At 44.7% G+C, this 24,250-nt stretch overlaps 3 protein-coding genes across 6 annotated transcripts in view; 1 reads left to right on the top strand and 2 right to left on the bottom strand.

Annotated features, from left to right (window-relative positions):
* The first annotated feature begins 364 nt into the window (after window positions 1–364).
* The window catches only part of LOC125990392 (exostosin-1), a 33,843-nt gene continuing 9,957 nt past the window's right edge, over window positions 365–24,250 (top strand). The window contains exons 1-8 of one of the 4 annotated variants that reach the window (XM_049757522.1): window positions 365–506; window positions 1,921–2,049; window positions 2,107–2,247; window positions 2,313–2,460; window positions 3,955–5,181; window positions 5,495–5,540; window positions 5,636–5,937; window positions 6,056–6,828. In XM_049757522.1, the coding sequence (XP_049613479.1) occupies window positions 5,516–5,540; window positions 5,636–5,937; window positions 6,056–6,828 (1,100 nt within the window). In that variant the 5' untranslated portion in view covers window positions 365–506; window positions 1,921–2,049; window positions 2,107–2,247; ... (1 more) ...; window positions 3,955–5,181; window positions 5,495–5,515. Of the gene's footprint in view, window positions 507–1,920; window positions 2,050–2,106; window positions 2,248–2,312; window positions 2,461–3,954; window positions 5,541–5,635; window positions 5,938–6,055; window positions 6,829–24,250 lie in introns of all 4 variants that reach the window. The other 3 variants (XM_068649348.1, XM_049757521.1, XM_049757523.1) reach the window with 3 other exon arrangements.
* On the bottom strand, window positions 18,762–19,657 carry LOC125990397 (pleurocidin-like peptide WF3). Its single transcript, XM_049757531.1, has 4 exons — window positions 19,525–19,657; window positions 19,211–19,361; window positions 19,112–19,139; window positions 18,762–19,006 (listed from the first exon to the last, which is right to left on the bottom strand). The coding sequence occupies exons 2-4, from the start codon at window positions 19,338–19,340 to the stop codon at window positions 18,940–18,942; spliced, it is 225 nt and encodes a 74-aa protein (XP_049613488.1). The 5' UTR covers window positions 19,341–19,361; window positions 19,525–19,657; the 3' UTR covers window positions 18,762–18,939.
* On the bottom strand, window positions 20,464–21,174 carry LOC137839796 (pleurocidin-like peptide WF3). Its single transcript, XM_068649351.1, has 4 exons — window positions 21,009–21,174; window positions 20,833–20,933; window positions 20,738–20,756; window positions 20,464–20,671 (listed from the first exon to the last, which is right to left on the bottom strand). The coding sequence occupies exons 2-4, from the start codon at window positions 20,930–20,932 to the stop codon at window positions 20,599–20,601; spliced, it is 192 nt and encodes a 63-aa protein (XP_068505452.1). The 5' UTR covers window position 20,933; window positions 21,009–21,174; the 3' UTR covers window positions 20,464–20,598.

Raw genomic sequence — 24,250 nt, 5'->3', positions numbered from 1 at the left:
CTGGAGTTCTTCACTGGAGGATAAGCGTGTCCATCGTGGGCTGTGCACAGGCGCCATCTAGTGTTACTCAGCAGCGCGTGCATGGCATTTATGTACCTGTGGTTTTATTGACTCAATTGATCTATATTTGTATTTATTCAATATAATATTCAGATGAGGAAGTTTGAAATTTGATTTAATTAATTTAAAGTAGTGTTTTTAACGAGGGTTAGGATTTCAAAGGAGTGTTTAAAATTCGAGTTTGGTTTTCAAATGATAGATTTTAGCAGCCAGGAGCGTGCAGTGACATCCTGCTGTGATTAACTAGTAGAGTTAAGAAAAGATTGCTCACAATCAGAAATGTTATTGATTTATTTTTATTTTGAAACTGTAAACTCCCAGTACACTTGAACACACCTGATGAAGGTTTTCAAGGCCAGGTGGTCGTCATGGACAAGTTGAGGCAAGCAGGCGTTTTTCTTTTTTTGAAAGAATAAAACAGCCATCGCGCAGACACACGGAAGAAGGTAAAAACACAAAAAGACATCTTTATAAATTAATTATTGAACTATAAGGGCCACTACGACTTTGAAAGCTCGAGTTGTGTTCCGTACGCAGTTGGCGGGCGTACCAGACTTCTGTTAAAAAACCGCGTAGTTTCGGTCGTATTATTTTCAAAACGCTCAAAAGTTCGAAAATGTAACACAAACGATAATATGATAGAAATTGTATCAATTCGGCAACTAGTTTGACCACCCTAACACGACCGAATGTTGTCAAATAGGACTTCATCGCAAGGTAAACGAATGGGGCGTTGAGTTTTTATATGAACAGAAATCATAAAAGTATTTATATTCCGTGTCTGATAGAGGATTAAACAGTTAAACCGAATAAAGTATATTAAAATATAGCGCAAGAACCGTTTGTGTAACAAGTATTAAAAAACTCTTTATTGTAGTAAACCTTACGTCCCACAAGAGGGCGGCATTGCATCGGTAAGAAAAAATGGACGTAAAATTACAGCACAAAATCTTTACTTATCTGCCTTTTTTATGCAAATGACACAAAATTATCACGTCACAGTTACAGAAACATGACATCTACATATGCATTATATAGAAATAAAATAACAGATGTTATTAGAAACATGACAATTGTGGAAAATGGTATAGAAGCATAATAAGTCTCCTTTAAAACAAAAAGCAAGTAGAGCTGGTTTCTTTAACGCCACCTTGACTTTTAAAATCCTGAAATGTTTTCACAATGTATGCCAATGAGTCCTGTGTGACTGTGGCTTCTCTAATTAACACAGGAAATGACATTCCTACATTACATTGAAAAGGTCACATCAACAATTTAGCTATTTTTTCCCCCCTCGGGAGGATTTGTTGTAGCAAACACGGACTTTTCCTCCTCAGCAGATTTCACCGTCTGTTTTTTTCTTCATGTTGTCCCATGTCGGCCAATTTTGCTAGCACCTGAGGCTAACTTAACGCTTCCTCAAGTGGGGACAGTGAAAAATATCTATTAGCATGTTCAATATTTGCTTGTCCTATACTTTTTTTAGTCATATAAACTGAAAATAGTTTATTAACATAATCCTGAATAATAAAAATTGTCTCTGGGACCGGTCCAGTGCAGGAAAGGACTTAACGGGACCTTTCCACTCATGTGTAACATAGTCAAAATCAATCGGGCTCCTCGTTGGAGCAAGAGTGCTGACACGGAGCATGGATTGTAGACCTATCGTTATTTCTTGCTGACCTCTCACCTCAGCTTCCTCAAATTGCTTGAGTCGGGTCGCCTTGAAAATCAATCGCCGTCTTACCGTGACGCACGATGATAATAATACCCGGAAAAATGTCATGAATGTTTAAAATGATGACTGAGACTGATTATGTTGACGTCAACTGATGATTGTCATTTTGGTTGATGCCGTAGTCATGGCGATGGAAGCATCCAAGCGGGTGTCGTTGTGGTCGGTGAAGGATGTGCTGGAGTGGATTGAAAAGTGCTATCCCAGCTTAGTGGGCGTGCTCCAGAAGGCCGTGATGAAACATGCCATCTCAGGTATATATTTCAGCAAAAACAGATTTTTTTTTGTAATTTAATGGTAAATCATGTTAGGTCGCGCACTGCTGAGGCTGCGGGAACACCACCTGCAAATCCTCGGAGTGGAATCGGAGGCGCAACAGCAGGAGATGTTGCAGGACCTTCTTCTCCTCAGAGTGCAGGAGGAGCTGGGAGAACTGGACGACATCTGCTCAGGTAACCTAAAATGCTGAAAAGGTTTTGCAACAAATCTGGTTTTTATTTTCTGTTTTCCTTTGCAGAATGTTTCCCGGCATAACAGGCGTTCATTTTTAATCCTGCTTCCGACTCATTCTATCCATCACCCATCCATCCACCGACTGACGAGGTGGGGGTGATCTTAGAAGACGAATCGATGACGAGGGGGAAAAGTCATTTCCTGTACGAAACGTGAGCCCGGCAGATGTTATCAAAATTCTTCGTATCGTTCTTTCTTTGTTGTGCGGTGAATTCGGACAACCGAGCGGGCTCAAAGGTTTACACCAAAATCGTCACTTTTTTTCTTATAAAGTATGAATCATCATTTTTTGTAAATAACAGAACTTGACATGGGATAAAAAAAAAAATGTTATCTCTTCCTTTCTTTCATTTTGACACCTTATATCATTTTACATCCAAGGCGTCACACTGCAAGTATTAAATGTGCAGGGAGGAGGAGGAGGTGGCACAAATGGATGAATCAGAGGACAGACGAGAAGCGTGCCAGTGCAGACGCCGATCGATCAGTGTTTACGCCTCGTCAATCATCCGTCAATTAGCGCTAATTAGACGAGCTAACCGCATTATTAGATCATTCATAGATCATATCACATGTTCCTAAAATTTTTTATTGGATTTCTAAATATGACCTCAGACTTAAAAAGTTTCTCCATGCAGAATTAGACATTTTTTTGTGATGTAACCACGAGGAAGGCAATTAAGACTCAATTTGATCTCCATTTGGACTTTCTAGGCCAGAAGCGATGACGCTCATTTGTATCAAAGATTCATTTCTTGCTCGGACGTACCGAGCGCTCGCAGATTTATTGCGCCGCCGCCGGTCCGATCAATAATAACAGCCCCCCCTCCCCCCCTCATTGGAATTCCAATAGCACCGTGAATTACAAGAACGCTAGCGTATGACGGGAACGCATTTTTAGTCGGAGCTTCTTTGCTGAGCTCTCGCTAGAAATGATCTGGCAAGAAGTGATCACATCATATGACGACAATCTCCAATATGCTTCACGTCAGCATTTTTTTCGTTTCTGGCAAGTACTTGTCCTACACAAAACAACAATCTGCCATATTCTTCACATTCAAAGTGCTCAGGGAGGTTTGGAAGTATTGGCTTGTAACACGCACACACACACACTCAAGGTGCCAAATACACTTATCTAAATAAAAACGAAGCAAGTCAGGTGTGAGTTTGGGTGTCACGTTGATGGCTTCGATGACGTGTGAGGCGTCAAGCTTGGGACCGGTGTGCGGCGCTCTCACTGCGCTAATTCCCCCCCTCCTTGCAAATGCATGAAGCGTCATTCACGTGGATAAATATGGCATGAATATTTCAGCGTGGTTAGTCGGCCAAGCGCAGCTGAGGCTATAAATCAAAATGTGCGTGCGTGCGTGCGTACCCACGCGCGCTCCCGCGCTATTAAAACATTAACGCTGACGGGACGACAGGCGGCGGTGCACAGGAGGGACTTTTGGATAATTGAAATGCCAAAAAAGCCTCCAGACTCTTCTGCTCCTTCAACCCTTCTTCCTCCACGTCATCATTCTTGTCTTTTTATTTTCTGCAAAAAATGCCTTGAGCAATCAGAATAATAAAAAAAAAAACTGCAGTGATATCCGGCAAGCAATAGTTGTAGCCTCCATGTAACAAGAATCTTCCATATTCTTCAGGTGACAACAATCTGCCATAACTTCCAAATCTTCACATGAAAAATGTACAGAGAGATTGAGATGACATCTACAGGAACATTAACAAGAAGCTGCAGAGATGTTTGGCAAGTACTGGCTATATCTTCTTATTTTACTCTTATTTCAAATAAGTTGAAAGGATTTTTAGGACAACTCAAATTTGTATCTTTGTTGATGCTAAATGGATTGTGTACCTAATGAAGTGGCACAACAGACACTGATGAGGCCTTGAAAAATGTTGCCACAAGAGGGCGACATTTAACTGAGTCTATTTAACTCAGATTTTAAGCGTAAACTGGGAGCAGTCCAAAGTTCAATCAGAGCTTAATGGATGACCCCATAAACAGAAGGTGATGAAAAATTCTTTCAGGAAAAAGTCTCGTGCAGCAGATTCTAGAAAATGTCTCATTCTTGTACATAAAACAAATTGTTTTATTATTAACATTAAGATTGTTAATTTGATCATCAGAGAAGTTAAGCCACGCTAACCTACCGATAAATTCACACATTTCTTAAAGGACTTTGCTGCGCAGGGCTGTGGTGTATTTATATATATAAATTAAAAAAAAAAAAAAGTTCCCCACTGAACGGTGCAGATTCACGAGCATCGCACCTCCTTGCTCACGTGCTTGGGGGGTGGGTGGTGGTTCTTGGTTGCTGCTCTGATCCAAAAGAAGACTCGCATTCAGGCGCGCATGTGCGCGCGCGTCTACATTCCTCGAGGCAATCCGCTCCGCCTGTCAATCAAGGCAGGACCGTGAAGTGGATGCGGTAACTGGATTCTCCGGATTCCGATGAGGATGAGGACTCGGTTCCCCCTAAAAGTGACAAATTAGAATTTTGTTTTGCTCTGGGATGGACGCGTGTGGACGGATGCGGGATGAGGAGGCGGTGACGGTGCCGGCGGCGCGGACGCGCGTCCCGTTTTGTTACGTCTTCCACGGATGAGTAAGAAGCAAAAAGTTTGCCAGCCGGATGGAGGAGCGACGGCGTGTCGTCGTCGTGGTGGTGGTGGCGGCGACGGCGTCGGCGTTGCTCCGCGGACTACGACGCTGCGTGCGTGCGTGAACTTGCGCGTGCGCGTTAATTGCTGCTTCGTTAGCTGCGCGCGTGCGCGCGCACGGGAGCGGAGGAATGCACGCGCCGGCTGCGGGTTCGACAGCAGCAGCATCCAACCTTTGCCGGGACTACAGGTGTTCCCTAGTACAGGTAGGCACTAAAAAAAAAAAAAATGTCCTCTTCTGTGACGTCATTGACGCTAAAACTTTTGTCTGTATGTTTAACTTGACACGCTATGGATATTTATTAAGAATAGAAAGTATGCTAAACTAATTGAGAGTTCTGAATATCTATTTTTGGTACAATAAATTAAAGAAACAAAACGTGCAATTGAATTTTCACGCTTGTTTGTAATGTTTTGACCCAACACATTAGAAATTGCAATTTAAAAAAAATAAATACAAATATTACATATTTGTAATTGGTTCACTGTATTAATTTGACATTTTCCAATCATCTTTAGTGACTCCACATCCCACGTGCCATGGCGTGGCTAAGGCGACATCCTAGTGAGTCCACCTGACCTGCACCTACCTGCCCGACTCCTCCGTCCCCTTTCCATCCTCCTCCTCCTGATCCCACCCTCCACCCCACCGCCTCACAGCACACATGCAGGCCAAGAAGCGGTACCTGCTCGTGTCTGTGGGGGTCGCTCTTCTCTTCCTGGTCTACATGTGGGCTCTGCAAATCGGCGACTTTGAGCAGCAACAGCAGCGGCACCACCACCGCCACCAATTGCCCCAGTACCCCGACTACTACCAGCACCAGTCGTACAGCCTGAGCCAGGAAGCGGACCGGGCCCGGCCCAGAGCGCCACTGCCTCATAGGGGCCTGTCCAAACAGCCAGCACACTGGACCGAGTTGAACCAGTTGCTGGCGCCCTACCTTGAGGGAGGAGAGCAGGAGGTACAGTAAAAGGTTCCAACTGGAAGGTGTAGTCAACTCATGGTGTTGAGAATTTTTCACAAATATTCCAGACCTTGTCAAATGCATCCTTGAAGCCATTTCTCCATGTACTTTTCAGGAGGACGGTCCCCAGGTGCACCACCAGCACAGCTCGCCAAGAGAGCGGCGCTCGGTGCGTGACAACCTCTACAAGAACAAACGCTGCCGCATGGAAACCTGCTTCGACTTTGCCCGCTGCCAGCCGCACTTTGGCGTCTACGTTTACCCGCCGCAAAGAGGCGATGAGATTTCCCCCACCTACCGTAAGATCCTCTCCTCCATCCAGGAGTCTCGCTTCCACACGGAGGACCCCGTGAAGGCCTGCCTGTTCGTCCTGGCTGTGGACACCCTGGACAGGGACCGTCTGTCGCCCCAGTTTGTCCAAAACGCCAGGACGCGGATTCAGAGTTTGCCCACGTGGAACGACGGCAGGAACCACTTGATTTTTAACCTCTACTCCGGCACCTGGCCGGACTACACGGAGGATCTGGGCTTTGAGGTGGGCCAGGCCATGTTGGCCAAGGCCAGCGCCAACGTGGCCAACTTTCGACCCAACTTTGATATCTCCATCCCCTTGTTCTCGAAAGACCACCCACTTAAAGCAGGGGGCACGGGCGGCGCTGACGGCGCCTCGGCCCGAGACTCGCCGACCTCCTCCTCGTCCTCCAGGCGCTACCTGCTGGTCTTCAAAGGCAAGCGCTATCTAACAGGGATCGGATCGGAGACCAGAAACGCTTTGTATCACATCCACAACGCCGACGACATTGTCCTGCTGACCACCTGCAAGCACGGCAAGGACTGGGAGAAGCACAAAGACTCCCGCTGCGATCACGACAACCGAGAATACGCAAAGTAAGTCCAACTTCCACTTTTGTCTCTCTCGTGGTAAATTATACCAAAAAAAATACCGTTTTCATGGCAGTGATTATAAAGAACTACAAAGCCTCCCGAAAAATGAAAATTCAACACAAAAAGCGCGTTGGCGCATTGGTGGTTTTAACGGCAGAAAAATAAATGACTTAATTCTCTGTCGCGGTTCATAAAATCACTTTTACAGAAAATAAAAGAGCAACGTGAACTGTGAGAAGCTGCTAATCAATAGCAAGCGCGAATGAACACGGCGCTTAAGAGGCTCCTTCACTAAAAGTAATTAGCACATTCTCTCTCGCGGCCTGATAGCTTTTTATTATGAAAGTGGCTCCCAATTTCACACTCGGCGGGTTTACTTTTTTGGTGTTGTTGCTCTCTATTATTTATGTAGCACTTAGGAATCAAAGAAACATTCAAGTCAGCCCTTTATGGGAATTAAGTTTGCTGTCATTTTTAAGAACTTGCCACTCGCCAATATGATCTACTTCATGCAACGAGTATGGAAATCTGATTTTTATTTCTGAGATATGACTCTTTTGTAAGTGACACTTGGCAATGAAAAGCTAGGCTACGCCGGTATGGACATCGGTGTATTTGGCGGCTGCAGCTTTCGAGATGTATGATGGAGAGGCGGGGGGAAAGTGGCAAAAGGTAATAAAAGCAAATGTCAACGGCAGTCATGTGGTCGGGGCGGCGGTGCAGCCGTTTCCCTCCACCTTCATTGGTGCTCCTCCCCTCCCATCCTCGGTTTTCTTCCCTCGTCTGCCGAGGCAAAGCGTGGAAAAAGCTTTCGCTGCCGTCTAAGTGCATCTTTGGATGTGAGCGCCAATGAAGAGCACCACTCGGGATAATAACACAGTGCCACATTCCCGCCGGAGAGAGTGAAGATGAGACACTTTTTTTTTTTAAAACACGTTTGATGCGTGTGACAATTCCGCCAGCGTAGCGAAACATACAAGACGTGGGCAGGGAAGTTTGAAGCAGTAAAGTCACGACTGGATCGTGGCGGCGGCGGTGTGCTCCAGGGCTCCGTTTGCGAACCCTGTTCGTTTCAGTGCGTGTGTTTTCATAGTTTGAAAACATATCAATAAATAATGATGAACACATCAAAAAATAATCGCCAAGCAATTGAGGAATAAATCTAAATAAATCCCAACAAACAGCGTTTCCTTCCATTTACTCGCTTATTTTGACCATTTCTAACTTCAGCCGGCGGACTTGTCAGGGTGGCGGTAGAAGTCGTCAATACGCCAAAGGCTTCCGGCCAAGGCCTGCCGGGTGAGTAAAAACAGCCTCATCGATCCGGCGTCGCAGCGGCCAATCAGCAGATGAATGGAGGTTAATGCTCCCCTCTTGGCACGTGAAAGCCAAACATAGATCGCTATTCATTCTCCGCCACCCTTTGCTAGTCTTGGCGTGGAGTACCGAGAGGAGGCGGGAAGGGAAAAAAAAAACCACAATGGGCCGTTGCGGAGACAAACCGAGATATTTTTCGACAAGTTTCATTCACTAAGGAGTGAACACAGAAAAAAATTATCAATCTGGAATTACAGAGAGTTGAAAACAACCCAAAAACTATTAATTCTATCGGGGAGAACAAACTCAAGTGTGTCGGGCCTTCGCAGTTAATTCTCCGCTACCTGCCGCGTCCGAAAATTCCACTCCATCACAGCCGTCTCGCTTCCGTCCATCCGTCATATCTGCCCTCATCTCTTTTGTCATCTACCATCTTCTTCCCGCTTCCGCCGCCGCGCTCTCGCTCTTTGGGCCAGCCACTTGAGCTGAAGTAAAGGTGCGTCGCCATCCATTTTCGCCTAGGGAGTCGGAATTACAGAGGTGGGAAGTGAGAGGAAAGGCGGACAGATGGATCACAGCAGGAGGGAAGGAGGGAGAAGAAAGTCTTGTTTGTTCAGGAAACTGTCATAGAAGATGAAATTGGGCAAACAAGCAGATAAATATGGAACCGAAATTGACCTCTTTAAAAAAAAATGGCGGACTTTTTAAGACAAAAAAATTGTGATTTCATTTTTTGAATTGTTTTTTTTAAATGTCATTTTTGTGTATTTTTCCTCTAATCTCCTCAGACACCACACCAGCAAAATATTTTAGTTGAAGGGTAATTAAGAAAAAATCAAAAGTCTCCACTTTGGTCAAAGGTAAAGCCTTCTTTTTTTTTTTTTCCCTTCCACTTTTAGAAATAAAATGCCGGGTAGTGTTAACCTCATGCGGCTGTGTAAAAGCGCACCAGCAGGGATTTACAGCTCATTGGCTCTCATTATGAAAATGTGATATTGCGCTGGAAAGCCTCCGGCTGTTCTGCGGCGGATTAGAGGGGTGGCGGCGAGCACAGCTGGCAGACACAGCCAACCAACCAACCAACCAACTAACCAAGCAACCAACCAATTGTTTTATCTCTATCTGCGCTCGAAATAATTTGTACTTCTTTCCACGCCGTTTCCCCCAAAGATGGCTTGGTGTTGTTTTTAATCAACGAGCCCAAAGCAACATCAGTGGAAATGTTAGTCCAAAATGGCGCCAAACTAATCACAATTTGTTTTGCTTAATTCACTTTTTAAGTTGGGCAGGCGCTCCCCGGGTTGCCTTCCAATGTCATTTTTTTTTTTTTTGCTTTATGTCTCGGAACACAGATGGTGCACTTGCGCAAATTCCCAAAAAATTGGAGATACATTAAATACATCATTGTAAAAATAAAGCCACGTTATTATAAACCGTTGTAAGAAACTTTGTCATAGCGCACATCGTTTTATAGATTACCATAACATCATAGTCATATAAAACCCGCCGTCTTTATATTCAGTCGTAATTCATCCAGGAGTAATTGAAACCGTCTTATATATCTTTTTTTTTTTTTTATGTATATTTTTTTAATCACATTGGATCAGAACCAACCGTACCTGCGAATTGGCACCGACACCACTTGCCATGTTAGCACATCTAATATGTGTCAGCACTGCAGAGTGTTCATATTAATGGTGCCATATGTGCTTTTTGCTGACTGAGACCCCCCCCCCCCCACACACAATATATAAAACTTGTCAAGCCTAAACGTCAACATAAAGCTGACCGTAAAGTCAAACAACAGACGCGGATCACGTGTTTCTACCGCACCTTCCGGCGAGCGCTGGCGAGGCCCGTCCAGATGGTGCCGACTGTAAGCCGCGGAGCTGCTGCTGCCATCCAGCTAGAGCGAGCGAGGGGGGAGAGGAGAAAAAAAAAAAAAAAAAGATCATCTGTGTGCTTGTTTTGTCCTTTTCAAATCCAACTACAAAGGACAGCTAACAATCCCATTCAGATTTGTGCCATGCATAATTCACACTAATGAATACAATGACTTTTCTAAAGATCCCGAGACTTGCCTCGTCTTTCTCTCGGGGTCCTTTTGTGGATCTCCATGATAGACCGCCTAAAACAAACAATGTGACATTTTTTGATAGCTGAGAGTCCATTTATAGTGTCGAGAGGGGAAAAAAAAATTAAATGAAAAGATGGAGCCGGGTAGAGAAGCAATTGAAGTCCACTTCACCACAATGTATATCCGCCATTTAATGTCCACTTTTTTTTTTCGTGTGCGTGTTGGCAATGTCCATTTTCTCGTCTCGCATCAAATCGTCTCCTCACTTTAGCCGAAGTAAACAACCGCACGCCGACACCATCGTTCTTAACGAGACTCCCCCGACGGTCGTTACCGTTGGAGAGCCTTTTAAAGCGGACATATTACGGAAGATTGACTTTTTAATTGCTTGTATACAAATAGTTGTGGCTCGGGAGTGCCTGCCCACCCATCAAGTGTGAAATTAAACAACTAAGTAAATCTGTTACACGGACGTTTTTTATCGTGGCTGATGTGTCGATACGCCACACTCACCCAAGAGACCAAAGTTTTGCATCCTTTATTAAAACAAGGCACACGTTTTGCTTTTGGAAAAATCTTGTGACGCTAGGATTTCCTGGCCTTTAAATCACTTTGACTTTTGGGATCATTTCGACTGCATTTCCGCCAAGTCAGTCGTCCACTTAGCGTCTTTGTTTACCTGTTGACATGGCATCCTCCCTCTTGTCCCGATCGTATCTTCTTTCTAAAATCCGTGCTTTTACGGGATTGACGTTTTAAAAGCAACTTCAGGCTGTTTTGCATATATTCATTTTCACCGCCGGGTTTCTATTTCCTGCTTGATTTGTGCGCAGCGGCCTAATGGACTTGGCTGCCGTGTGTGTGTGTGTGAGTTTGTAAGTCTATATGTTGCTGATTTAGACGTGCCTCCGGTAGCTAATACGCCGGCTAATGGCCGAGATAATGATTGGTGCAAATGGGGCTGCCAAACATTGGCTTTTGGCGACTCAAACTACGCCGCATTGATCATTCAACATGATCGGAATGGACGGATTGAATGGACTCTTGTAAGAACTCGCTTGTTTAGCATGAATCCATTTACGGACAAAGAAGATGGTAGAAGGGCAAAGGCTAACCCTGGATGATTTTTCCTTTTATTTCTAGTCATTTTTTAATTTTATATATATATACGAGAAGAGCCAATCTTAGAGCGGTTGATTGAGTGAGTTTACTAATAGTATTTGTGTAACTTTTCTTTAATTTAATCATCACGCCAGTGTTATACTGCCCCCTGGTGGCCAAGACAGTAACATCAGAAAGTGCCACAATGAATTAATCATGACGTACAATCTGTTTAATACATTACATCTATTTGATTACTTTGTCATTATGTGTTTTATAATGTACAATATATTTTCCTTAGCCTAGTTTCTTTTTTAAATATATTTTCCTTTATTTAAAAATAACATTATGCGACTGTGTCACAGTTGGCAATCGATATTTATCGAATAGCCTGGTTCCTTTTTGAAACCCTCGTCTTATTTTGGTGAGATAAATAGAAGGAGGGAAAATAGATTGAGCCAAATGAGCGTCTATCGACAAGCGTTCGATCCCGGCTGATAAACTGTCCCGTTTAAAGATGGCTGACGGCACTCGAATGAGAGCCCTGATCATTCCTTTCGCCGCCCATTTTCCACCCAGAAAGTTTTTTTTACTCAACACTGCCGTGAGCTTATGAAAATTTGCAATTTTGCATTTAAAAATTTCATTTGAATGCTTTTTATATCTGTAAAAACAGCTGGAAAGAAGCAAAGGCTGACAAAACCTCCATTACCAATAATATCTCTTCATTGGGCTCTTTATCCTCTTCTGCTACTTCACAGGAAATGGATGTGGGACTTAAAAAAAAAAAAAAAAAGAGAGGCTCTTGTACCTTGTCATTTTCAGGACAGCGCCGTAATGAGAGCGAACAAAGGAACATGACACGGAGCGAGAGCGAGACAGGCTCGTCATGAATATTACACAGATAGCGCTGGAGGTGACACAGCTGGGATCAACAAAGTGCTAAGCGCTGTTGCGCTGCTGGAAAATAGCCCAATAAATCGGAACGGTGACTCGCCGTATCACTACGCCAACATCTATTCCGATGTTCAATATTCCGATATTTTACATCTTGCATTTTGCATCGCGTCGGGCCTTGTTGAGCTTCATGAAAACCATCCTGAGGGACTGGAACTTAATTGGCCAATGTTGATTTTGTTTTCATTTGGTTAAACTTTATTTCATATTATTTCTTCCACTAAGGATTGAAAAAAAAAAAAAAAAAATTGCGTGCCATCCCTCCATTAAAAGATCATGTGCTTTGACAGTCCCGCCGTCCCACCACATCCGAGGCCCGAGTCGGATGAGCAACCGTAACTGACAGCGGAATGGCCGAGGAACGGCCCCGGCGAGTCCCGGGACGCCCTGTAAAAAGCACTCGCACGCTCTTTTATTTACGCCGGGCGTATTATTAAGCAGCCTTCATGTCGAGTTAGCGTACGGCGCAGTCTGCTGCTCCGCTTTCATCCGACGTGGAAGTAGACGTGAATTTTTTAGATGTTGATTTTCTTGCACCTTTCTTTTTTTTTGCTTGAGTTTGAAGTCCTGGTGCTAATAAGTCTTAAAACAAGGCTATAGTTAGCATTAGCATCCCGAGCTAGCTAGGATAGTTAGTCCATGTTGTGATTTATTTGGTTTGAAACACGAATCACACTTTAAAGACATAATAAAAAAAATCTAGGCTTCGTTGGAAAGCAAAACTCGAACCTCGTCTCGAACCCGGACGCATGATTTAGGCCTCCCGCCACACTATCGTTGGCATTTTTCCAGCGCTGACGTTTCGAGCCCGACCCGCGCCGCTTTCGCTCATTCCGACAGACTTGGCAGTAAAGAAGCCGCTGCTGACAAGAGAGCCCCCCCCCTCCGCCCCTACCCTGACACGATAAAAACGCTTAGGGGGCGAACAAGTTTATCTGGGTGTTTTGCCCTTCGGATGCGCTGGCCGTCAAAAATGTCAGCCCCGCGCAGATTCGGATGACAGACGTGACAAACGGGGCAGGCCTCCGGTCAGGATGTTACACTTGCAACAGGAAAATGTCGACTTTGATTTTTTTTAAAATGTCTCCTTTTGTATATATTTACTGTCAGGGTTTTTTTACGATTATTTTAATCAGATACAATTGCTTGAAACTCCAAATTTAGTTTGAAAGTCCAACCATGACCGGCGCTCACAGGATGAGAACATTCCTGCCCTCCTTGCGATGCTTGTTAAGGGCACCTGAAGACAAGATGTTTGTAATTGCCCGCCAAACTGTCAGACGGGCCTCGCAGCATCTGCCCGTTTACTTCTTTATTGTTTCCTTCTTCTTTCAGAACCCTGAAGGACACAAAAGTTGAACTCGGTTGGTCCCGCCGATTAAATGCCCAATTTTTAGAGCGCGATAGGGTGGGTCAAAGTTGATGCGCTTGTATGTGTCAGCTCCAGTTTCCAGTTCTACTTTCTTCGACTTGTGTGTGCATTTTGTACGTGGTGTGCGGGATTAAGCGAGATGAGCAGAGGGGGGTCCAGATGATGGGATTATTCTCACATGCTGTCCAAACAATTGTTCCCCTTCTGGTGAAAATCTGAAAACCGCTTGGCCTGGCAGCTAACAGCGTAGGGATCTGTTTGTGTGTGTGTGTGTGATTGTGCTGTATTCCGAACATCCTAATTAATTTGTGCTTCCTACGCTTTCTGTGAATAATAATAACAAGGCGCCCATGTTGCCGCTAAGTGCGGTCGTGTTCGGTGCTTGAGTCCAGGTAGTAAAATGGCGAGACTGCTTGTAATTGATGGCGACGGAGTCAAGTTCATTAGGCCCGCGTGTGGGCCGCGGCTTGGGGGAGGGAGGGGGTGGAGGGGGGGTGCGAAGGAATACATTTCATTTCACAGCTCATTAACCTAATGGTGGCTCCCACTCTGCTCCCGGCCGCCTCCTCGGCTGATGATTTAATTTCTGAGGCGTGAAAGTCCACGTCGGCGACTCGGTTAACAGCGCTCCGATCCGACGCCAGGCGGGGGGGGGGGGGGGGGGGGGGGCATCGCCCCCGCCCGCTCATCCATTATTTCAACGTTACGTACCGACGTCATTAGTGTAAAACTTGCAACGAGGACTTGACTTGTTGGGAATGCGGAATTGATGACTGGATTTTCGTGATTAATCCGTTCCGGGAAGTCTCGACATTTTCTTCGCCTAAATCAGAATTTCCATAATTCAAACGAGACTTGTGCCTGTTACGCTCACGCGACTGCTTGCTTTGTCATTTTAAATGTGGCTGGAGCCCAATGACATTAGGAGAGTTTTATCCATCTGCCGGGGAGACGCATTAACCTTAAACTGATATTTAAATGTCACCGTGTGTGTGTGTGTGTGTGTGCGTGCGGTCCAAGCATAATACGGCCAACGTAATTAGATGTGGTTCTAGCCTTTCCAGCGGCACACATCCGATTATGCGCACATGACTAATTTGTGGGGGTCAGTGTTTCCAACAATTAAGCCCAATTACCAAACAGCGCTACCTCCACCTTGGCACTTATCCGTTTGTGCTCCGCCCCACCTCCATCGGAGTCGGCGACACTTCCGAATTCTTTGACAGTTGGTGACAAGTTTGCACCGCTTTTACCTGAGCGGCGCCCAGATGGCGCGCTTGTGTCCATTCCCCCTAAAGTGCGTGCTCAGCAAGTTGGCGGTCTTCTGGCGGGCACCCAGAGCTTTGACAAATGGGATGTGACCCACAGGTGGCGCGTATTAACCGAGTTTCCGCCGGGACCTCCGGAGAACGTGTGTGTGCGCGTCCGGGAACCATTCCCAAGCGGAATTTTGACTCGATTTAGCCGGAAATGATTATTTAGGATCTCTTTGAATCGCCGTGTCAGCTTTCTAGGCCCCGATTGTGCCCTCGGAATACGAGTAACTTAAGTTACGAGTTGAAAACCAGAAGAACAACCTGAGGTTGATTGATAGCTTGATGGACGGATGGCTAGATTGATGATGTTCAAATAGACACGCTGAAGGTTACACATGCCCACAGGTTACTTCATCTTTTGATTTGTTCGCCATTTCATGTCTTCGGGGGGGGGGGTTTGCCTCACTTGCCCCCCGCCCGCGTCCCCCCCTCACCGCCACCACTGCCATCTTCACCGGCGGCGTCCGCTAACGTCTGATTGGACAAATCAGACGAACAGATGCGCTGCCGTTCCCCTTACTCACTGTCATCGTCGTGTTTATTTCCATTTTGGCATTGACAGCATGCCCTCTGTCGTTATGTGTTGATTGATGATGCTACAACCCCCCCACCCCCAAACCCCCACCCCCCCTCGTTTCCTCCCAGCATGCTTTGCCCTCCCAGGTGACTGCATCCCATGTGACTGCACATTGCTTCGGGACATTAGTCGTTGAGGCTGAAGAATTTAAAAAAATTCATTTTTTTTATTTTAAACAATCTGAATTAACCTAAAAATAAATCAAAAGTTACTCAGTTGAAAGTTAAATCAACCATGGGAACCATCTCTTTCCTATTAGGGTCCATTTGTTTGATTCCTAAGCTCTCCGAGGGTCAATTAAGTATCTAAGAATGCTCCTTAAAATATTTGAGCCGCTTCAAAACTTTGAGGGCGTTTTTTTTTTTTTTTTTAGAGGAAGGTGACTCATCAATTTCCCTCCTAAATCTTCATTTCTCATCTTCTGAGGCCGGCGGAGCGATGTAATGTGATCATCATCTCAATCAGCGGGGAGCAAAAATAAATGAAATGGGCTTTATGAATTGAATATGAGCGGGAGGACTGGCGCTGGGTCAATTATCTGCCGCCGCGCTCCGATTAACAGAAATAATCACTGCAAAGAGCAGGGAAATGGCCAAAGACGAAGAAGGTGCGGGTAAAACCAAATCTCTGAACTGCTATTGCTAGCAAGACATTAACACACAATTATGTTTAATTATGATATGATTGTTTATTATTAATTATTTATTTTTGTAATCAATCGGCCAAATCTGAATTATAAGTGAGTAATTTAAATTTTTTTATCCAACACTACTGGAGCGCTCTTGACATTGGATTTTTCACGGAGCCTGAAACGGATTACTAGTATTACCATTCATTTCAATGAGCAATGATGATTTGAGATACAAACATTTGAAGTTAGCGACTTGCTTTGAAGTATCTCAAGTCACCTCTAACTTCCTGCGTGCTTGTTCAGTCTCCTACTTTTATCTTCTACACCACTTGCGTTTTTTCTTTGCTCAGACAGCGCTAGCCGAGTGTCTGCGTGATGGATCGTCGCTATATTCTCTGCCCTGTGTCTCCTCCAGGCGCCGCACCTTGGAATATAATTGAAAACGCCCGTTGCTTTTCCCAATTTTTTTCCTTCCCTTCACTTCCCTCTCAACACCAATTTCTCGTTGTCGTAGCGCGGCCTGCTCGATCCACATGACGTGACTCCAGTCAGACTTAAGTCGCCAATTTCAGGTCTCGCTAGAAACAAAAAAAGGGACTCGGGAATCGAGTTTGTCCGCGAGACGTCCCGGAGCGAGAGGGGGAGTGCTCGTCATCTGTCTTCATTCATCTCCAAGTCGCTCGCATTAGCGCTCAATTATCTCGCCGCCGTTTGTCTCCATCGGTCTGGAGAGGATCCTCAAGTGGCGGAAGGGGGCTGAGTGATGGATGCGAAATAAAAGCAGACACGGAGAAGTAGGCAGAAATCAAGGAACAATTGCTTAATGTGAGTTGAGTTTGATCCGGGACCATCGTTGTAACTCAAATTCCCTTTCCCCATTGAAACGAATGGAAATGCCGTCAATCCGTTCCAGCCTTCCCTAAAAAATCAATAAAAAAAATGGAGTGCAGCCATCTTGGCACATCTTTGTCATGTTTCCATCTAAAGTGGCGAGCAGCGTGCCGAGTTACCGTCTTGTCCGCTGTTTGACAGCGGCGGAAGGAGGAGACGACGAAGGGAAAGACTCCGATCAGCAGATCCGATCGCTTTACACGGGCGGCTAGCGTAGATACTGCAGGTAGGCGACCTGCCGCAGTCTACCGCCCGTCATCGTTTGGCATCGATTTCTTTCTGCTGCCAACAGACTCCCCGCGAGCGAGGAAGATGAATAATTCACGGGACGCCGCCGGGCTGCATCGGTAAATAAATACTTAACTAATATTGGCCCGCCGCAAACCGCAGGTCTCCGTTTACAACGATGCCAGGCCGGAGGGCACACGGAAATATGACGTGTGTGTGTGTGTGTACACACACACCCGCAATAATGAAATTCGCCGGTTTGTAAACAAATGTTTGACTTGAAGTCAACATCGAAACACGGGCAAATCTATTTTTTTCTATTTTGTAAGCGACTTTTATATTCTGCTCTTGCTTTTACTTGGATTTAAAAAGATGCACCAAATGAGTCACTGTGAGTAATAGCAGACTCCAAAAGCAGATAGTGGCTTTTAAAAAGTGCCACAAAGAAACGATGCGATGCACATTAGTGTGCCCGGGAAAAAGTTTCCATTCAGCGAGCAGACGTGATAATTGCGGGTTGTAAAGGCGGATGGAGAAAAAAAAAAAAAAAACGCAAAAAATACAGAGGAAGTTGAATGACGGGTCGGTCATTAGCATCAACATATTGTTCTGCTTTTGTCGGACCCGTGACGACGGGTGACACGCCTCCATCGTTGTTAGCGTTTGATTTCGCGAGCACGCCGTTAATGTGCGTTTCAAAGTGCCGTTTTGCGTCTGGATTTTCAGCCATCACCCAAAACCTCATAAATTGATTTATATTTTTCCCCCTACTGCACAAGTGTACCTAATGGTGTGTCCGTCGGGTGTCATTGCGGTATACGAGATATCGCCGCAATGAAGCTTCATCACCCTGACGATGATTAATATCATAAATGTCACACCCCACGCACTTATGTAAACCGAGGAAGTGCTCGCTCGGGTCACCCGATTCTCCGATGAGGCGGAATTTTATCGATGGGAACGTTGACACCCGCCGGCCGCTCTGTGTGTGTTTCACCGGCGGCAGCTTTACCGTCGATAGAGAGATCTCCGCTTACACCCGTCTTTAACCTTGATGCCGTTTGTGTGTGTGCGTTGCCTCGTCTATTATTTACTACTCAGTCTGGCCGAGCAGCGTTTGCTCGCGCGTGTGTCCAACGAGCGCTTCTCGGTAAACAACCACCGCCGATGACACGGGTGACCCTCACATTAAACTAAGCCCACTCCAAACGCCCCCCCCCCCCCCCCCCCCCAACCTCACTCCTCTCTCATTTCCAATCGATTTGTTTCCAACGCGGCGCACAAAAGCAAATGTTACTTCCTCCCGGCTCACTGCGTGTTGGTTTTTTTGTGTTTGGAGTGTCAGTGCGAGCGGGTGGCTGCCGCCTCCATTGCTGGTAAAAGGAGATTTTTTTTTTTTTAACTCTTTATTTAGGGTGTTTTCATCAGCTCATGTAGCAAAGCATATATTCTTTATCCTCTCACAAGAATGGCTTTTTAAATGTGCTTTATTCAGCAGGGCGGTGATAAGCGTTAAGGCGTTTACTCTAAGGTTGAAGCTTTTTCAAACGGCGTCAAGCGTTGAGCTAAACTTTGAATTATTTGCCATGAAGCTTTACGAAGGTTCGTTTTTAAGCCCGCGCCGAATCCTCAACTTGCATGTCGGGTTCACTCCTCAACGATGACCGGCACGTATTGCTGCTGTGGCGGGTACCGGTTGCGCAGTTGGTTCTCCCTGGTTGGAGAAAGAGGGTGAGTTATTATCAAACTGAATGTTTTTTTGGAAACGTAATCATGATTTTTGGAAATCATCTATTTTGGAAACAAGTCATTTGCTTACCTGTCAATCCTCTTTTGTTCTCGGTGTGCTAAACAAAACAAAGAAAATTCAATATATCAAATCATGTCGTCAATCATAAATCATAATCGAGGCATTTACCTCTATATACGTCGCGTCCTGCTCTGAACCCCGCCTTGACGCCTTTCCAGAGACTTCTAAAGAAGCAATCGCCGGGCTCAGCCATGAGCACCACCAGCGACAACACCAGGAAGAGCGTGACAAACTTCATCGTCAGGATAAAAATGCACAACTACACAAGAAGACAACACAAGCCATTAGTAATAAAAAAATAACGTCGTCAGCAGCTTGCAAAACGCCTAGACGGTGGTTATAAAAAGTCTACACACCCCTCGTCAAATGCTATCATTTCATCATGAAGGTAAGTACGATAAGTGAATGAATATTCTCCTCACCTTCAGACAAAGCGTTGGAGTCGTTCGGCGATGAGGTTTGGCTGCTTCCGTGCGTCGCTTTCATTTAAATAGGGTGATTTTTAACGTTCCGCCTCTGACCATTCTCGCTCGAGGGCAGACGTCCCAGTTAAGATCTGGCACCATCTTTTTAAGTTCTGCTTGTGGTCGGGTCACCGCGTTTATCTCACAGCAACACGTTGATGCTTGGGAAATCATCGGGTAGAGGACGGGAAGTCAGAATCGATAACTTCGTGGGATCAAAGTCTGCTTTATTGTCAATTTCTTCACATGTCAAGACACAAAGAGATCGAAATGTCCCACGGTGACAAGAAATATTACATATTATATATATATATATATATATATATATATATATATATATTATATAACCAAAAATATATATACTATTGGTCCATGGACAAACAAAAGATTCAAGTCATCAGTCAGTTAAATTTAAAAATTTTTTTTAATTATTTATTAAATATGTTAAATTAATATTAAATACAGTATGTTTAATGAGATGAACAACAGTATATTCGTCAAAAGTGCATCCTCATTATTTTTTTACTTTTCAAACTTGCAAAGTATAAGTGTTCATACATTTATTTTAAACAAATGACTTTTGTTCTAAATATTTTGTACATATTTTAACATTGTTAAAGAGCAGTTTTGGAAAATAAAAACAGTTCTGCGGGTAATTTAAAATCAGTCACTCTAAATATAAATATATAAATATAAATTACTATCAAAATAACTTATTGAATTTACTGTTGAAATGAAAAATAATATGGGAAATTGTAATGCTCATGTATGTAAGCCTTTTAGTGGCTACATAACCGCCATGATTTTTTTTCTTTATTTATATAGATTTGTTCACACGACACTTGAGAAGATTCTTTTCATCTCAAGACAAAATTAAAATGAGAGCAAGGGACACAATGAAGTTACATCGCAGGTTTATTTCACACAGATTGAAGCAATACATCACTTTATTGTATTTTGGCCATTTTTGATAGAGCTAAAAAGAAAGCAACAGAAGCTCAATGCAAGCAAACGGCCTCAGTGGAAAGCGAGTTAGTCGGGCCCAAATTCCACGGAGCGCTTGTTTACCACCTCTACATCTTCAAAGCCTTTCCCGTGGATCAACCTGGACAAGCAACCACCATTATCACAACCAAATGCGGACAACAATAAAAGAAATGCCGAATCTTACCCGTGGATCAAATTTCCAGCTAAATAAAACAACAAACATTATTAGGACAGTCGCATTTAACCCCGAAATATGCCAAAATCAACAAAAAAAAGTACCGTGAGTCAAGCCGTGTAAAAGGAGTCCAAAAATGCACTCCCCGGGTTGCACCATGAGCACCACGAGGACCAAGACCAGGAACACCGATGTCCACTTCATCCTACACCCGCAAAAAAAAATAGATTTCAATTTATGGGGAGACCATTTTTTTAAAAATATTTATGTTTTTGCTCACCTTCCTACCAAATGACCAAAGTTTCCGTGCAGTGTCAGATGTCGAACTTCTCTGTTGTGCCTACCGATCGGCTCTTGACGCCTCTTTTTATAGACGTGCTCGATTCTTATCGAATCGCAGTTTGGCAATGCAAAGTCATCGTCGAGCTCGATCGGCGATCTTATCAACTTCCGTTTCTCAATTCGCTAAAGGAGGAACTCAATGGAGAGAACGTGGGCAAATAACAAAAAGACGTCTTTGAGATGACCATCTATTTTATAGTTTCAATTAATAATTCTTCAAAAGTGTCTCAACCAAGGCACCAAAGTCTGTCCTCAACTTGAAAGTTCTAAAGGGCTCTACGCAAATCCACTCAGGCTTTGATGACTTCTCTTCTCTTCTCGCCTCGCTCCAAACTCGTTTGATTTGCGCCAGAGCGAGACATCCTGGGTCTTTGAGTGATCTCGCCACGATCCCTACAAAGAGGACCGTCGCGTCCGCCGATTTCTCGCCGCCTATAATGACGTCGCGCTCAGGTGGCTCATACCGAATTCCACTGATCTTCTCAGTTCCCGGAATCCACCGGAATCGCCTCGGAAATCATACGAGAACGACAGAGTATAAACAAATCGGAAATTCATCGTACAAATAACGCAACCTTCGCTCTCGAGCTATTTCCGAGCAAAGGACCCTTGGAGACCTCGCCGGCTTTGGCCTAATACTCACTTGAAAGCTCAGATCGGATCCCTCCTTAAGACCTCGCCGAGTGTAAACGCAGACTCTCGCCCTCGCCCGGATTAGCGCCGCTGTTCCAACATGGCTCTCAAAGGCGGAGGAAATCAGTATGCGACATTTGCGCCGCTAACGGTGGACATTTATGCAGTACGTGTGTCGAAGGCCGGAATTCTTAATAACGTTGTTGGCCGTCAAAAATATCCAGTCTGAGCTCGGATTTTGTTAATTAACCACCTAAATGTCACAAAAATACGTTTTCACGTTTTAAAAATGGCATAGTTAGCCTAATGCTAATAAACACTGCGAAAACAAGCATGGCAACCAAAAAAAAAAAATATTCCAAATTGATCGGCCAGAAATTTAACCTGCCAAATTTCCGTCGGGATAGAATTTCAGTCTAGTCCGACTTTTATCGTTCCACCAGCAGGTGATGCAATTCAAAGCTAATAACACGGGGCTACTTTTGTCCTCAAAGGACGTTACCGTGCCAACTTTTGTCTCGTTTTGGTAGCGTGGCAGCTTTCATCCTTCTGTTGACTTCGAATAACAGCAACAACAAAAGGGGAACAAAACAAAAAAAGATCACACACACTTACACACACACACACATCTCTAAGTGTAAGGCAGACAATCATTTCTTGGAAATAGGAGGGCTTAAATGAGGCCGGAGGTGTGAGGAATGGATTCACTATGGTGAGGGGAAGGGGGTGAGGGTGGGGGGTTTAGATTGGAGAGGGGGGGGGGAGATGGGGCACACCGGCTGCCGACTCAGGCTTTTAATACACTGCCTCCAAACACACACACACACACACATCGTGGCGCTCCACCTCATCATGGCCGCAGAACCTGAAAGATGAAGAATCCACGAGCGTAAGACTTGTGACTCTCTAATCAACACTGTTTGCTCGCACTTTGGACTCAAGTAACATTCGCACAAAGTCAGCCCTTGCCCTTATCTAAAATATATATACTCAATATAAATTATTTTATTTATTCCTTGTTTAATGCCTGATCACATTATCATTTTGACCGTTACTCAATTGCTATTTTTTTAGCTTATTCGTCACGACTACACGACCGCCGCGGGCGTACCGGTTTTCCGTGACAAGTGTCTATTGTTGACATTACATCACTCCATTTGAAACAGGCCCAGGTTAGAAAACCAACAATAGAACGCCCGAAACAAATGGTTCTTCACGTCCGGTGAGAAATATCCTCTCGCAGATGCGAAGCGAGCTGACGAGCATATTGATTTTGACGCGGCGACTGCGATTCTCTCGTCCCGACGGGGGCTTGTCTCCGCCGGAGCTGCGGGAAGCTTGTGAAGAGGCCGCCCACCACCTGGCCTGCGGAATGGCGGAGGAATATTCCACGAATATTCCCTGGTGGATGGCGGGCATATCAAAGCTTGTGACACACAAAATGTACTGTATCGGCCGAGCGCTTATAGTTGGATAACGCCGCAGGCTAGTTGATGTAATATTTCACTTTGTGTTGTCCTTAAACACTTGAGAGCAGCCTACAGATGCAGTTTGTCGTAGCAAAAATCTGTTTTTAAAGTAAGCTAGCTAGCAACTGTTAGCTAGCAACTGGATTGCTGCTAATGCTAATGATAGTGCTCAAAGATTTAACTTAAGAATCTAAAATGGTACAAAACAAAAATAAAACAAGTTCAAGTTTTAAATGGAAAAATGTCAAAGGAGATTCTGGACAGCCCCTCCTTGGGCCCCGGGGAAAAATGTGTTTTTTGTTTTTGCCTCGACATGTTTTGGCGCTAACGAGAGGGGAGTGACGGAGAGGTCCGAGTTCAATTATGTTGGTGCAACAGCTTCAATTAGGCACGGGGGCGGCAAAATCAATAGCACGACTGATGATGTCTCTCGCCTTTCATTCCTCACTCGTGGAAGCGACGCGTCCGCCGGCGACACACACAAACACACACACACACACACACTTTGGACGAACACGCACAGCGGGCTGATATTCATCACTCTGCGGCCAAACGAGAGTGACGCCGTCGATCCCACGCCTCCGGCCTTCGCCGTCTCTGTTTCCTGTTCATCAATAATGAATTACGCTCGTCACCACAATATGCGTCTCGCTCCATTTTTCATTTTTTCTGACGTGTTTTATTTTTTTCCCCCTCCCACCCGCCTGTTGTTTCTCTGTCGGGCTTCTGCGCGACGGCGTGGAAATCTCACCGTGATTTGGAAATGTCAACACGACGCCTGCCAAAAGTGTGTTGAAGAGGCGACAGGGAGGAAGAAAAAAAAAAAAAGAAACTGTTGCTTTTTAGTTCCTCACTTTGAAGGGATTTTCTCTAAGATGCCCACCTTGAAAGTTCACAGCTGATTGGTTAACAGCAGAAAGCTTTTAGATGTTTTCCACCGGGCTGTCTATTGGGAAAACATTCTTATTTATTTATCAAGGGTAAGGGCATGGACACAAAGTCATCGTCTATAATGACGCCATTTTTTTTAGACAACACAAAATTTTGGACGACGTATGACCCAGCAAATAACACAACC

The sequence above is a fragment of the Syngnathus scovelli genome, chromosome 20 (assembly GCF_024217435.2).
Source record: "Syngnathus scovelli strain Florida chromosome 20, RoL_Ssco_1.2, whole genome shotgun sequence".
Taxonomy (NCBI): domain Eukaryota; kingdom Metazoa; phylum Chordata; class Actinopteri; order Syngnathiformes; family Syngnathidae; genus Syngnathus; species Syngnathus scovelli.
Note: the sequence above shows the minus strand (reverse complement) of the source record. Positions and strands in the feature narration are given on the sequence as shown.